The sequence below is a fragment of the Labeo rohita genome, chromosome 18, assembly GCF_022985175.1.
Source record: "Labeo rohita strain BAU-BD-2019 chromosome 18, IGBB_LRoh.1.0, whole genome shotgun sequence".
Classification (NCBI taxonomy): Eukaryota; Metazoa; Chordata; class Actinopteri; order Cypriniformes; family Cyprinidae; genus Labeo; species Labeo rohita.
In genome coordinates, this window is record NC_066886.1 from 6,481,207 (window position 1) to 6,498,259 (window position 17,053).

At 40.7% G+C, this 17,053-nt stretch overlaps 1 protein-coding gene across 1 annotated transcript in view; it reads left to right on the forward strand.

Annotated features, from left to right (window-relative positions):
* The first annotated feature begins 1,098 nt into the window (after positions 1-1,098).
* Positions 1,099-17,053, forward strand: part of LOC127180854 (hepatocyte growth factor) — a 40,161-nt gene continuing 24,206 nt past the window's right edge. Inside the window, exons 1-6 of the mRNA XM_051135177.1 lie at positions 1,099-1,350; positions 8,389-8,545; positions 9,071-9,183; positions 10,885-10,999; positions 13,050-13,192; positions 15,265-15,385. Of these exons, the coding sequence (XP_050991134.1) occupies positions 1,302-1,350; positions 8,389-8,545; positions 9,071-9,183; positions 10,885-10,999; positions 13,050-13,192; positions 15,265-15,385 (698 nt within the window). The 5' untranslated portion in view covers positions 1,099-1,301. The remainder of the gene's footprint in view (positions 1,351-8,388; positions 8,546-9,070; positions 9,184-10,884; positions 11,000-13,049; positions 13,193-15,264; positions 15,386-17,053) is intronic.

Below are 17,053 nucleotides of genomic sequence, written 5' to 3' on the forward strand. Positions count from 1 at the left end.
ATTTGCGCGAACATAGACGGATATGTGTAGCTCCAGAGGCGCATTCCCTTCACAAACAAACATAATCAACTGCATCTTCAGTGACTTAGATGTCAGGAATAAATGATGACCACGACGTTCATTATTACATCTAGGAACACAACACCTCAATCGGAGATATTCTTGTCTAACTTACATTCCTGCTCCGGTATCGAAACAAAGAGGTCGGACTGTTACAGCCGACCTGAGGTAAAACGCTCATGTCAGTCAACTATCGTGGGAGCGGCCTCTGTGGGTGTGACGCCACAACGACAGGCATCTGAAAATGGCTCGATTTGAAAAAGGGAATATTATTTTTACAGATTAATTAAAAAACCACTGCATGGATTTTTATCATTATAGGGTAGATTTGTACATACACTGCCAACACACATTAATGTTCAAACAACATATAAAAGTGAACTTAGCATCCGACGACCCCTTTAAGAATAAGCTCAATAATCAACAAAATTGTCATTTTATTTACTTGTTTATTTCTTTTTGTTGTTTATTAATTTATTCATTCAGTACATTATGTCCCACAATAAAATTTTGTTTGCCTAATAGGCTAATCAATTTCATGTGCAAACTGTATTATCTGTAATATTTTGGCATAAACTCAGTTTGCCATGGTAGATTTTCGTAATGCAGTGAAATAACATGTTTGTGAATGATAAAGTGGACATGATTAATAATTTCATGCCTGAGTTCATTAATAAGAGGGTTGCCGATTACCAAAATGTTAAATAAGCCATCGCGTCTTACAAACTAAAACAACGTGAGTGGCCCAGAGTTTATCAATTCACAACTTTCCTCCCAAACACCCTCAGGGAGGTTAGTCAGCATCACACAGCTGTGTTGACATCTCCTGAACACTTTCCATCCGCCCCAATAAATTAGACCAGCAACAAATATAAACAATTTGCATTTATTTTACTTCCCGGATCGGTTCAACAGCCTCGGTGTCTATCAGGAAATACGATAATACGCGATAATGTGATGTGGAGGAATGGACAGTGGCGGGGCGACTTTAAATGGGCTGAGGGAAAGGGGAGGGAGCCCGTGAGGTAGAGCCTCTCAGCTCGCACTCATCTTCAGTCAGTCCATCGCGCGTTTGCTCACTGTCCGCAAGAGCAGCGCTACAGCCACTTAGAGAGTATCTGGCGCTGCTGTGATACTTGAGTGTTACAAATTGTCTACAGATATTCAAAGGAGGAAAACGCCAAGACTTCCGACATCTTTTTGTGTATTTTTCGGGGTCACATAAAACTATCCAAAGCGACATGTGGATTTACAAAATTTTGCTCTGTGTGGCCGTTTTGGTTTACTCAGGTAAGTTTTTTCTTTCAGTCAGAGAAAGCTTCTTAATGGGTATGATGTATCATAGTTTACAGTAACAACTGTATCGTGTTTTACAGCAATAGCAATAACTCATAAATGATTTTAGGGCTTAAACTGAGGTTACTATGTTTTGGAGATGCCCACTGTCTCTGCTTGAGCTTCCATGCTATTTATGGGTCATTCCTGTTGGTGCCTTTTGGCATTTGAAAAATTAGCAAAGTATCTTTCTTTCATGAATGTAACATATTCAAGTTTTTCTTTAACATATTAAGCTTGTTGACTTACAGTTATGTTTACATACAAACAAATTTGAAACAAATTAGGGCTAGCACAAATGTACACACTGTAATAGTAATTCCTAAAACATATATATTATTAAAATGTGTTATTTCATGTGCTTATTTATTAAAAATCACTGTTTACTTTTTAAGATAAGTCTTATTTATTATTATATTATGTATATATCTCATTATCGCGGATAATTTATTTAAATATTTATGCAAATATGTAAATATTTACTGCATTATCATTGAGTACATGCATAGGATATTTAAAGTCCTCTTGAAATCAAAATGAACTTTGTTTACATTGTTAGCACCCATTGCTAGTCTTGTGGTGAACAATTAATATGTGTAATTTGTCCAAAAAAACGTCCTTCCTCCCTCCAATTGTCACGGGGAGAACGAGACGAGAGACGAGCGGATCCATTTGCAAACCTTTATTAGGGCTAGACAGACACATAGAAAAGCAGGCAGGGTCGAGACGGGAGCAGACAGGTGCATAAGGGCTAGGCAGAGAGTAATCCATAATCCGGGCGTGGGTCGAACAGCGGCGAACGTTATCCAGGGGGCGAGGCAGGAGAATAGTCAGGCAGGCGAAAGTTCCGAAAGACAGATAAAACAAAACAACAAGGCAAAACCAGGAAACAAGACACGGGGAAACACGGAGAAATGCTTTGCATGAACGATAGATACAATTCAATACTCGGCGAAGAGTGACAGGAAGACCGGGGTATTTATACTGTCTCTGATTGGACGGGGGTGAAGTGCAATGGCTGATGGGGAGTGTAGTCCGGGGTGTAGTGTGACAGTCCGTGCGTGACAAAAAGGCGAGAGCGACGTCTGGTGGTGAGCGGTCTGCAGCTCACCGACTAGATTCGTAACATAGCCCCCCCCCCAAAGAGCGGCTTCCAGACGCTCCAACAGAACAACAGTCCATGGGAGTGGTGGGGCGGGAGCGAGACAGGGCAAGGGCTGGAGGACCAGGTCCCTGCGGAGGACCCGGTGATTGAGACAGGACCGGCAGAGCAGGAGCCCACCCGGGTGCAGCTGGAAGCGGAGCAGGAGGCACAGAAGCCCTCCAGGGTGGAGCCGGAGGCAGGGCATGAGGCGCCGGAGCCCTCCAGGGCGGAGCCGGAGGCGTAGTAGGAGCCCTCCGGGGCAGAGCCGGAGGCGGAGCAGGAGCCCTCCGGGGCAGAGCAGAAGCCCTCCAGGGCGGAGCCGGAGGCAGAGCAGGCGACGCTAGAGCCCTCCAGGGCGGAGCCGGAATCCGCGTCACGGTCTGGGACCTGGGGAGAGCAGGGACAGAGTAGGCAGACAGAATAGGGGGAGAAGGTGCTGCAGCCCTCCAGGGCGGAACAGAAGGCGGAACAGGAGGCGCAGCAGCCCTCCGGGGCAGAACAGGAGGCGCAGCAGCCCTCCGGGCGGAGCAGGAGGCGCAGCGGCCCTCCGGGGCAGAACAGGAGGCGCAGCGGCCCTCCGGGGCGGAGCAGGAGGCGCAGCGGCCCTCCGGGGCGGAGCAGGAGGCCGCGTCACGGTCTGGGACCTGGGGAAAGCAGGGACAGAGGAGGCAGACAGAATAGGGGGAGAAGCAGAGAGCTTGTAAGGGGACGCCACCTCCAAGGGAGGATCTACAGCCGAAGCTGACACCTCAGGAGGTATTGGCGCGGCTTCTCCGACCGAGGGGAGCTCTGGAGCAGGCCTGTGACCAGACGGGAGCTCTGGAGCAGGCTTGTGACCAGACGGGAGCTCTGGAGGAGACTTGTGAGCTGTCGTGGCCTCTGGAGCTGGCTTGTGAGCAGACGTGACCTCAGAAGCAGGCTTGTGAGCAGACGTGGCCTCAGGAGCTGACTTGTGAGCAGACGTGGCCTCTGGAGCTGGCTTGTGAGCAGACGCGACCTCAGGGGCTGACTTATGAGCAGGCGTGGCCTCAGGGGCACAGTGTGCAGCCCACACACACCAGATGGCAATCGCCATTAAAGGTAGAGCAGCAGCGGGAGGTTGTGGTGGGCCCAATGCACTGGCTATCCCGATAGGTCGTGGTCTTGGGAGGTCAAACGAGATGTGGCTTGACTTGGGGTAGTCGGACGGGGCATGACTTGACTCTGGGCCGTCGAACGAGGCCTGGTAAGGCTCTGGGTGGTCAGACGAGACGTGACCGGGCTCTGGGCGGTCTGATGAAACGTGACTAGGCTCGGAGCGGTCTGACGAGACAAGACCTGGCTCTGGGTGGGTGAGCGAGACAAGACTAGGTTTATGAAGCTCAGTTGTGACTTGACGTGGTTCACGGAGACCAGCTGTGACCTTACTTGACTCGGGAATGTCGGTTGAGACCTTACTCGACTCAGAAACGACAGCCCTGACGTTGCGTGACTTGGAGGATTGACTGGACTCTGAAGCAGCAGCAGTGAACTTGCTTGACTCTGGAATCACAGTATTGGCTTGGCCTGACTCGGAAGCTTGGTTGGAGGCTGAAGCTTGACTGGAGGCTGAAGCTGCATTAAAACAGGACTTGGAAACTGGACTTGACTCACGAAGATCTGCTGTGACCTGGCTTGGCTCATGAAGATCAGCTTTGGCCTGGCTTGTTTCAGGAACGACAGCTGTAACGTGACTTAGTTCGGGAATGACAGCTGTAACGTGACTTGGCTCTGGAACAACAGCAGTAACTTGGCTCGGCTCCTGGCTGAACTCGTGGTGCACAGCTGTGACTTGGCGTGACTCGTGAGGAACAGCAGTGTGTTGGCTTGACTCGTAGAGAACAGCAGTGTATTGGCTTGACTCGTGGAGAACAGCGACTGTGTCTTGACCTGACCCTGTTGCTGGGCCAGACTTGGAAGCTTGATCGGATTTAAAGGCTTGACCGGACTTGGAGGCCTGACTTGACCTTGGAGTGGCAGCTGGAGCTTGACTTGACTCAGAAGATGCACCTGCAATTTGACTTGGCTCTGGAAGAGCAGCCTTAGCTTGGTTTGGCCTGGGAGACGCTTGACTTGACACTGGAAATGAAGCGGTGTCCTGACTTGTTTTTGCAGGAACAGCAGCTGTAACGTGACGGAGCTCCATCTTGGCTGCCCATACAGCTATTAGAGGTGAGTCCAGCACGTGGGCCATCATGTGAGCGGGCTGTGGGAGGGCTGCCATCTTGTGAACAGATTTGGGGATGGCGGCCATCTTGTGAACCGGCTCTGGGATGACGGCCATCTTGAGGAGTGGCTTGGAGACGGCGGCCAACCTGTGCAGTGGCTCTGGCGTGGCAGCCATCTTGACTGTACTTGGCTCAGGAAAGATGGCTGTAACGTGACTTGAGATAGGTGCGATGGCTCTGACTTGACTTGACACAGGAAACACAGCTGCAACTTGACTTGACTTGGGAACTTGACTTAACTCAGGACGTACAGCTGCAACTTGACCTGACTTGGAAGCTTGACTTGACTCAGGAAATGCAGCTGTAACTCCATCTAGCTCTGGTATGGCAGCTGTGACGTGACGGAGCTCTGTTTCCGCCGCCATCTTGTGAACAGACTCCGCCGTCGCCGCCATCTTGTGAGCGCGCGCCGCGCTGCCGCCATCTTGTGAACGGGCACCGCTGTCGCCGCCATTGCTTGAGCGCGCTCCTGCACGGCCGCCATTTCACGGGCGATCCAGGCGGCAAACGTGTTTGTGGGGTCGCGATCCGGCGTGACCGCCAATCTGCGAGAGGGGTTCGCGGCTACCATGTCCGCGTTGTCGCGTTCCTCCTCCGCGACTCCCACAGTACACGGCGAGCCCACACACATAAACGCAAAGTTCATGAAAGCCACTAGCGAAGAGCGCGGACCCTCGCGTCTCAGCCTTGCTTTTAACGGCTCATTCACGCCATCACAAAAGATCTCAATTATGGTGCAGTCCGGGAGAGTAGAATAGTTAGCTAGGGCTAAGAACTCACGGATGTACTGGTTGAGTGAACGTTGTCCCTGTTTGATCCTGAAGAGAGTGAAGTCAAAGTCCATATCTGCCGAATGTCCGGGTGAAAAGCTGCTGGATTCTTTTGTGGCCGAGTATTCTGTCACGGGGAGAACGAGACGAGAGACGAGCGGATCCATTTGCAAACCTTTATTAGGGCTAGACAGACACATAGAAAAGCAGGCAGGGTCGAGACGGGAGCAGACAGGTGCATAAGGGCTAGGCAGAGAGTAATCCATAATCCGGGCGTGGGTCGAACAGCGGCGAACGTTATCCAGGGGGCGAGGCAGGAGAATAGTCAGGCAGGCGAAAGTTCCGAAAGACAGATAAAACAAAACAACAAGGCAAAACCAGGAAACAAGACACGGGGAAACACGGAGAAATGCTTTGCATGAACGATAGATACAATTCAATACTCGGCGAAGAGTGACAGGAAGACCGGGGTATTTATACTGTCTCTGATTGGACGGGGGTGAAGTGCAATGGCTGATGGGGAGTGTAGTCCGGGGTGTAGTGTGACAGTCCGTGCGTGACAAAAAGGCGAGAGCGACGTCTGGTGGTGAGCGGTCTGCAGCTCACCGACTAGATTCGTAACACCAATCATCAGTGTGTCCTGAGCTTGAGATAGCAAGGGGGTGTACTAAAATCAGGCCCCGCCTTGTTTCGTATTATTTAGTATTTTTTACACAAATAAATATTTTTCGATGTGAAGTAAACAGTTTTCTGCAAATGTGCGAGACTTTCGGTTCATTAGCCGCTGTAGGGAAATAATGAGAATAATAACAAAGTGCAGTAAATGGTGCAACTGTTTGCGCTACAAACCAGTGTGTTCTTAATTAAGGTAATACATAAAAATAATATGGTACAACACACCAATTTGCAATATCAAGCAGTTTTGTACAGCTAAAAATAGTTGGACGTAGATGAGACCTGAAGCCAGACCCATTCAATTTACAAATGGCTGTGACCGCTCTTATGTAAAAAAAATAAGGTGGATATCACACTATTCAATTTAATTTTTTTCATCAATAACAGTAGTTCCAAAAAAGCCAAATCACATACTCTGATCTGTAACCCTGTGACCACCAGAGTGATACAAACTGTAAACATGTATGTCAGCAGTGTTGCAACGTCCTTCAGCCAAGAACAGTGCTAATTATATTGTAAAGGATTGTGCTATATACATTTGATCCTCAGATTAAACCCCATTGTTTTTCATCTCTAAAATTTCTGTTTTTCTAAAACTATTGAAATGCGTTGGGCATGCCAACAAATTGCAGTTCATGACTCAAATTACAAATGTATCAAAAGCGTCACAGTTCCCAAACATTGTATTAAGTTTCACTACGGAAAACTTCACAGATGTTGACATTCATGGTGAGTGGGCTGTTTCTTCGCAAAACATCTGGATAAATGAGTCACCGACAGTATGCGTGGAGCCGAAGGGAGAGATGAAGTGTTGGAGTGTGGCACTACTTCTCTTCTTTTGAAATCAAAACAGCTTTGTTGCACATAGCCTATTAATTATTCTGTTTAGTCGTTATGTTTCTAATCTGCAGGACTTCGGTGACATTGAAGGATTGGTGTGGTTGGCTGATTGCGCAAAGTTTAGATCGTGTTTTTTTATTGATTTTATAGTAATGCATTCTGTAGATGTAGATGCTTAGAAAACCTTTCGAACCTGTCCAACCTTGGTGGTTGTTGTTCTGTACAGACTTACTTTCTAATAATATTCAGAGCTGGAGTCATTTCAAAGAGCATGACTGTTGGCTTTGGGTCAGTTTTAGAGCTTGGACCGGGTGTAATGTTCCTTGGTTGGTCTACTATTAGAATTTAGGGCTTGTTTCACACACAAAACTGTGCCTGATCTCACAGTGCGGTTTGTGGCTGTGAAGCTGGTGCTCTCTAACCATGTGCTTGACAGATAACTCAATTCTTATGACTGCAGCTGGCATGGATGGGCTCTGGTGGTGATTTGAGAGGGTTTTCTTTCGCTTTCACCATTCTCTCCACCACCTCACCAAAGCAGACCGCAATTGATGCCTTTGCATCCGGATGTGCACATAGAAATAACCTTACCTAAGTCCTATCAAAAAGCTCTAACAAGTATTGTACACATCTCATAACTGACTAGTCACTAGTCAGTGACATTACTAGTAGTAAGTTGTTGGGCAACTACGTGTAATATTTTTAGCTGGTTGCATTTAACGAAAGAGCTTTAGCATGTTAACAATCAGGCCTGGTAAAACTGACTAAAAGTTTAATCTGATTAGGGCCTTGTGGACTTGATAGTTCACCCAAAAATAAAGACTGTGTCATAATTTACTCACTCTCATGTCTTTCCAAATCTCTGTGATGTTCTTTCTTCTGTGAAACTCAAAAGAGGATATTGGGAAAATATGTGTTTATTTTATTTGTCTGCATGAGGGAAATCACGAAACGTTCATCATCTGTGTTCAGCAGAAGAAGAAAGACATGCATGCAGGTTTAAAACAAATAAGGGTGATTGAATGATAAAATATTCATTTTTTTAACACAGACTAGTTGTTCAGACACCCAACTGTCTAGTTGATTATGAAAATGTGTAGTTTTGCACATCCTTATTTTGATCTAAGCAGGTTGTTGAAATGCAATTTCATCATCATCTTAGTTCCTTTTTTGCTGTATATTTAATATTCTCTGTTATAGCCTCTCCTATGAGGCTTATAATCTGTCTGATTAAGAGAAAGAAAATCACATGCCATCTGTCATTAAGCACATGGTTGGATTCGACTAGCGCTTCTAACATGTGTGTTCTGTTTGACAGAAACGAAAAGGCATGCTCTACAAGACTACCAGAAGACCGATGCCGTGAGCTTGGTCGCGCCACCTGATGCGTCCTACATGTCCAAAGGCCGCAAGATGAGTGTGGGAAAGTGTGCACGCCGCTGTAGTCGCAACAGAAAGCTCCAGTTCACCTGCAGGTACAGAGGTCTACAAAGGTTAAAGCACGAAGACGCTCCACCTTACACGTAATCGTAAACAGCTGAAGTGTGTCTAAATAAAAGAAGCATGCTTTTGCAAACTGTCTGATTTGACATAGAATTGCATTAGCTAATTGTGTACAACGCAGTGTGAGAGGAAGCAGCTGGAATCTGTTTCACCAGTGGAAATCGAAAATCAGCAGTCCGAGTATTTCCTATTTTGATGTTTAAGGTCAACGACCTCTGGTTACTTCTGCATGGAAAGAAAATGCAGCTCTTAGTAGATAGAAATTGCATGAGGTTGCATGGCATTTGACCTTTAGCTCTTGCAATGCTTTCATTTTTTTATTTTAGAGACATCACCTGACTTCAGAATACATAAATCTGACAACAATAGCTATTTTATGCTTTGCTTTACATGATAAGAGTATCTACTGATGACATGAAGTCGCGTTTGTCACCATCCTCTTGTTTTAATATGCTTAACATAATTTAATATGATTAATATGTCATACATCTTTGCAGAGCATTCAGCTTTAATCAGAAGACTGCAAAGTGTCATTTACTCTCCTATGACAGCCTCACCGTTGGTGTCCGCATTGAGAATGACTCCAACTTCGACCTATATGAGAAGAAAGGTAAAAAACCTTCTTTATATCTGCAGGGCCAGAGAGCATATGTGACCCTGGACCACAAAACCAGTCATAAGTTGCAAGGGTATATTTGTAGCAATAGCCAATAATACATTGTATGAGTCAAAATGATTGATTTTTCTTTTATGCCAAAAATCATGAGTATATTAAGTAAAAATCATGTTCCATGAAGATATTTTGTAAATTTCCTATCATATATATCAAAACTTAATTTTTGATTAGTAATAGGCATTGCTGAAGACCTAATTTGGACAACTTTAAAGCGATTTTCTCAATATTTAGATTTTTTTGCACAGATTCCAGATTTTCAAATAGTTGTATCTTGGCCAAATATTGTCCTATCCTAACAAACCATACATCAATGGAAAGCTTATTTGTTCATGATATATAAATCAAAAACAGTCATTAAAAAATGACCCTAATGACTGGTTTTGTGGTCCAGGGTCACATATCTTATAAAAATGTCCATATCGACATCTACCAATATTAGTACCTTATACAGTTATCTATTTAATTCTTATTAAGCCAGTATTAGAAGCTTGCACAGTTTTTTCAATTTAAGCACTAGTCTTTTTCTACATTAGGTTCAAAAGTAATCTTATTTAATGCATAAAATCTCTAATGCAGAATGTAAATTTGTAGATTTGGCTTTAGTTGAAATTCCAAAACAGTATAGATTTTTGATCAGTATCAGTTTCAGTTTAAAAAAATCTTTTTTTATGCTTATAACTGATATTGCGCCTAAATGTCTATATTGGTGTGTGATTTGTTTTTAAACCCTTTTAAATCTCAAAGACATCTAGAGTTAAAGCTTATGCTGACATGATCTGCCACTGATAGGTTTCATAATATGTTCTCAAACCTTAGCCAAGAATCGGCCTCTTAAGGATTAATTAAGTTTCAGTGTGAATAAATGTGAGATCAGTGTCCATGTGATGATGACACACTCATGCAATCACACACGCACATTCTATCTATCCACCACCATGATTAGGGTGACACAGCAAAATGAGTTTTACTCACTGAAAGTAAATGCTCCACTGTTTGTTTCTTCAATTTCTAACAGTATTGCAGATTTTCTCAAGTCTGAAAGACTTGACGTTTATAAGACTTCATGTTTTTCAAGTGTTTATGTAGCACTTGACCCAAAAACACAAAGATCAAGCTTGGATTTCTGTTGACTTTGCTTGTCTGTATGTATTACTGCTGACAGCACAGTGCAACAGTGACATTTAGAGACTCTTAACTTTGTGTTCAGTAAGACTTGTGTTTCTTTTATTCAGCCAGTGCACTTTAAATTGATCAAAAGTGACAGTAAAGACATTTATGATATTACAAAAACACCAAATCAGCATTCAGTATTATAATGGTTTTTGAAGGATCACATGACACAAATTTGGCTTTGTCATCACAGATATAAATTATAATTAAAAATGTTTAAAAAAACAGTTCTTTTTAATTGTAATAATATTTCATAATATTACTGCTTTTACTGTATTTTAGATTAAATAAATTCAACCTTGGTGAGCAGAAGAGACTTCTTTAAAAAACATTAAAAATCTTAGTGTTCAAAAACTTTTGACTGGTAGTTTATAAGTAGGCCATTATGTTTAATGTTCAGTTTACATCTTTTGCACATAAATATTACATAATCTAATGTGTGTCTGTATGTTTGATGTCCTTCAGACTTCATGAGAGAATGCATCATTGGCAATGGACTCAATTACAAAGGAAAGAGATCGGTGACCAAGAGTGGAGTCCAGTGCCAACTCTGGAATTCCAAAACGCCGCATGAACACAAGTAAGTGCTTAGTCATCCTCTTTACCTCTCATTTCTAGTTTGGACTGTCTCTCCACGGGCAATTAAACTCAATTACCCACTATGTGCATTTCTATGGCTATCAAAAGTCTTGTGGAGTGTAGTTAGCTGTTAACATCTCTTTAGTATGTTTCAGTTTATTTATTTATGCACATATTACACTATTAGATAGCTAATGGCAAAACAGACTCTGTGAGTCGTAAAAATCCCCATTAGTCTCTAATGATGATGAATGTGCAGTTTTATGTGCGTTGTCTCACTCGTTCGAGGGTTCTCGCTGAGTCCAAGTGTGACAGTAAGTGCAACTCGACGATTCTCAGAAGTGGAGCGCCGACGGAGACAATTAGGTCAATGGCAGGAACGCCAACGAGCGGCCGATGCACATTTTCAAACAATTGCTTCCGTTCTTGCATCACCAGAAATAGATGTTTGTTTACAATTATGCCTATGCATAAATACTTCAGTGCAAGTTTACCCAAAATATACATTTCTGTATACACTAACATCTAAAAATAAACACCAAGAAGCCCAGAACAGATGTCACGTTTAGAGGATTTGAGGGTTTGTGCATAAGTGGGAGTTTTGACGGAAAGCAGCACAAGCTGAGATAAGATACCTAATGCAGAACACGTCTTTGAGTTCATTACGGCTACAGGAATTCATTAGGGACTTTCGATTTACTTCCTGTGCTGCAAGTCGATACGATAGATCTGCCCTGTTTTTGCCGTGCAAAAGTTTTATGCACTTTTCTTAAAACCTGAAAATGCGATTACCTTTCAGAGACCTTGAACCCTTACCACCAACTTTCCCGCTCTAGATATCCCCCCCCTCTTCTTTTTTCCTTCAACTCTTTTTATCTCTCTAATAGACATCAGTAGTTTTAAAGCCGGCTTTTGATATGCTTGCCTCTGAAACATCACAGGCAAGCTTTATCGGCTCAAAAAACCAATGGACCTGAACGTTTTGGAATACCACACAGGCCTGTAGGTCAGCTAATTTGTCACAGATTGCATTCTTTATCTGTATTCATCAATCACATGAACTTTTTTGATTTGTGTTGTGAATACCAGAGGCAATTACACAAAAGATAATTACCGTTTGGCTTAAGGCAATGATTTATTAATGGTTTACAAATATTTGACTTTTTGAAACTCTCAGAGTTTACCACTATACAAAAATGAACAGCTGGTTTAAAGTCATATGAGTCCAGTCATATTTGTGGCCTAGAAAATGCTGTTTCGTTCTAGATGGGGGTGAGTCACTCTATCATGGTGCCGCATATACTAACTTAATAGTAACCCATTTATTTTCAGAGCTTTTGGTTTCAAAATAAATGGATTGTTTGATAAAAGATAACTGAGTAGTTCTGTAATAGCATTGGTAGCCAAAAGCATTTGTTTTTGTGTTATGCTACGTTCATGACGTTCAAACAGCCATGGAAAAAAGCTATTGAAACAACAGTGCTCGTAATGAGAGTATTCTAACTCAGGCACTGAGCAGTTTGACCTTCTCTGACCAAATACTTTACACTACCCCATTCTCTTGCCAAAGTCATTATTTGTCTACATTCATTTGTTGTTTTAAGATAAAAGCTATTTCCATAAGTAAAAAAAGGAAGATGCAACAATTTCCCCAGAGCCACATGCATGTTAAGCTCTTGCATCACAATGAAATGTAGAATAGCAGCTGCGTTCTGATGTTGAAGATATTGTTAGTCGTGCCACTCTTATTAATGTAAATATAAATTATTGAGATCTCCTGTTGTACTTGGCTGGAAGTCAGAATTATGTCATGTGACATGCAGTAAAATTCTTTCATAAGTGATTCTTAGTTTAGATGTTGCTGTAGTTAAAAGACAAAAAAGCTAATAACTGCAATGGATTGTTAACGATTGTTAGCTCTCTGCAGCTAAAAATGTCAAGTAGCGTTGCAGAGAGTAACAGTATGTTGTTTAAGAAATTTGGAGCAATTTTGCTTGTGTATGATTCACAAACATCACCTCTGTTTTATGTTTTTCTTCTCACTCCATTAGTTTCTTACCCCAGAGGCACAAGCACAGAGATCTACGGGAGAATTTATGTCGCAATCCAGACAACACCACAACAGGTCCTTGGTGCTTTACCACAGACCCCAAAATACGCCACCAGGACTGCAGCATCCCACAATGCTCGGAGGGTGAGTTCGAGAGCAGCAACTTTTTCATTTTATTGTTTCAGAGTATGCAGTTTTATAGCTTTCAAATATGCATACACTACCAGTCAAAAGTTTTTGAACAGTAAGATTTTTAATGTTTTAATGAATTCTCATCTGCTCATCAAGCCTGCATTTATTTGATCCAAAATACAGCAAAGGCAGTAATATAGTGAAATAATTTTACTATTTAAAATAACTGCTTTTAATTTTAATATATTTTAAAATGTAATTTATTCCTGTGATCAAAATTAAATTTTCAGCATCATTACTCCAGTCGTCAGTGTCACATGATCTTTCAGAAATCATTCTAATATGTTGATGTGCTTTTCAAGAAACATTTTATTAATTTTATTATTATTATTATTATTATTACTATTAGAAAGAAATTGTAGAAATTAATACCTTTAATTAGCAAGGATACTTTAAATTGATCAAAAGTGATGATAAAGACATTTATAATGTTACAAAAGGTTTCTGTTTCAGATAAATGCTGTTATTCTGACCTTTCTATTCATCAAAGAAACCTGAATTCTACTCAACATAATAATAATAATAATAATAAATGTTCAGAATCAGATTATTAAAATGATTTCTGAAGGATCATGTGACTGAAGTAATGATGCTAAAAATCCAGCTTTGAAATCACAGGAATAAATTACATTTCAAAATATATTCAAATAGAAAACAGTTATTTTAAATAGTAAAAATATTTAAAAATTTTTACTGTTTTTGCTGTACTTCAGATCAAATAAATGCAGGCTTGGTGAGCAGAAGAGACGTCTTTAAAAACATAAAAAATCTTACCGTTCAAAAACTTTTGACTGGTTATGTATGTAGCAACTTTGTGTCAGATAGCTGCGCTAAAATGATTTAGGATGAAAATTGTTAACCAGACTGTATAACTATTAAATTAATCTGAATATTATTAAGATCATTTGGTCTTTGTGGGAAGAATTACTTTTGACATTTAATGATAAACAGTTTAAAACAGGCTAAACGAAGCATGTTTTTGTCATGATCAAAACCTGCAAATCAGAAGATTTTAAAAGTCTCCTTTTGTTCTCAATTGACTGTTTTGGAGAAGCAGTTGTGATGTTAAGACTCTCTTTTCTATTGGTTTGGTTAGCAGTTTAAACTGATGAATGCTTAATATGAACTCTAGATTTTCAGACTTTTAAAAACAGCTTTTTCATGTCCATTGTTAATTTATTAGGTTCAAAGCGTTATCTATTCAAGACAAATCAAAGCGCTTAATTGTTGGTGTGACTGGGGATTTTCGTTAAGAGGAGATCACATTGATTGCATGCATAAAAAGGGATTTTCTGCAGCGATAGCGATCAGGCCAACAAAAAGAGCCTCTTGTCTATTTGAAGAGTTGCATGGTGAAATATGGCTGGGAGGGTTTGTTAATAAATTAGTTTCCCATAATCAAAAACACACAAACACGAGGAAGTAAAATCATGCTTCCATGAGAGTGGCTGACATTAACATCTGTTTCTGCTACAGCAATACTGTGTGTACTGTACAACTAATAACAGGATTTAGAAAGATGACTCGAGCTGAGGTGACCCCCATCTGTTGTGATATTTGGTTTGATCCTACAGTGACTAAGCTCTTTACTAAGCACTATAATAATTACACGTTGCTCTAACCTTTGATCGTACGAAATCTGTTAGAAGCAGCAAAGTACATTTGGGGTTAAAAGGAAGGCCTAATGGGTGGTAAGTCTGTGTAGTAAATTGAAGCGTCAGATGATTTATTTTTAGACAATCTAGGGGTCACATGGGGCTCCGTAATTGCTTGTCTTCTTGATAAATGGGATTGCAATCCCTGCAGTCATTTATCGTTAGTGATTAGCCTATGCGTAACAAACGTGCACTAATTTACTACCAGCATTCTGCCACAGTTCCAATCATGACAGCCGAGGTTGAACCCGGTTGAGTCATCCTCTACAAGCATGCTAATGTCACTCAGCTGGACTCTTTTGGGCCTTTTCCTGGTTCACATTCTTAATAGTAATTAAATCACATTCTTAACATGTTCCTTATCCATAGTGGAGTGTATGACGTGTAACGGAGAAAGTTACCGTGGACCAATGGACCACACGGAGAGCGGTCGGGAATGTCAGCGCTGGGACCTTGAGGAGCCACATAAGCACCTTTTCCACCCCAAAAGGTATGAGACCCACCAGAAAGTACAAAGGGACAACATCAGCCAGACAGACTTCAGGTTAGAATTTTCAATAAATATGAGAGGGTTTGCCAATTTGGCATACTTAGAAAAATGCAAATCTCTTGCGTTCGCCTGTTGGGTACTATTGATGATAGATCAGATCATGTGGCTTGTTTAGGGCCAAATTCATTTTTTTCCATTTTAATTTTTCTGGATTCCGTTTTTCCATTTTTCTAGACTCTGTTTTAATGGTTAAATTGAATTGTATTAATCAAAAAGCATGTCTAATTAATTGAAATCATGAAACTTACATAGCTTAACAGCAATTTATAAAAAGTTTAACAAAAATCACATTTTAAGCCTTATGGAATCATTTTATTTATTAAAATTCTGTTTTCCATTAATTTTCTGGTTTCCATTTTAATGGTTTTATTAAATGTTGATAATCAAAAGCATCTCTAAATAATTGTTTTTATAAAAAAAGTAATTTATTATTATAATTATTTTACAATTTTTTAATTATATTTTTACTGTGTTTTTTTTGGTAACCCTTGATTTTAAGGTGTCATAATACAGAGTAATTAAGTACTTAGTAGTAACTGTTGTACTTAATGAAACGAAATGTACTTACACAGCTACATATGTAACCAAAAGATTGTTACATATGTGTTGAACAGTTTATACAATTTAATTAAAATGTAAGTACACAGACATAAGCTACTTAAAATAAAGTGTATCAAGATTGTACTTAAGTGTACTGCATGTGTGTCTATACTGTACACCTTATCCAGCTGCGCCTTAGTTTGATTTAACCCACCAGTACACAGCTTAAATACATGTAAAACCTTTCTAATTACATTAAAATTACACAGGCATAAGCTACTTAAAATAAAATGTATCAAGATTGTACTTAAGTGTACAAGTAGCTGTGTAACAGACTCGGCTTGTTACATATGTGTAACAGTAGCTGCCTATTACATCTACATATTTACAAACTGTAATTACAGGCCGTTCCATAACTTAGTTACATGGTAAGTACATTTTGTTTCATGTAAGTACAACAGCTGCTACTAAGTACTTAATTAGGTAATTACTCTGTATTATGGACACCTTAAAATAAAGTGTTACTATTTTTTATACTGAAATACTTGTTGTGTATTTACATATTTCTCTAAATATTCCTTAATTTTTTATTAGTTGTAGTATTATCATGACATTAAATAATATATTTTTGTCACAGTTTCTCAGTTTTCTAACTTTTATTTTGACGGGTTACTGTGAAGACCTTTAAAGGAGAAGTCCACTTCCAAAACAAAGATTTACAGATAATGTACTTACCTCCTTGTCATCCAAGATGTTCATGTCTTTCTTTCTTCAGTCGTAAAGAAATTATGTTTTTTGAGGAAAACATTTCAGCATTTTTTTCCATATGATGGACTGCTATGGTGCCCTGAGTTTGAACTTCCAAAATGCAGTTTAAATGTGGCTTCAAACGATCCGAAATGTGGTTGTAAACAATCCCAGCTGATGAAGAAGGGTCTTATCTAGCGAAACAATCAGTTATTTTCATTAAAAAAGTAAAATTTAAATACTTTTTATTCTTACACACTCGTCTTGCCTTGCTCTCATTGAACTTTGTGTACTCTGGTTCAAGACAGTTAGGGTATGTCG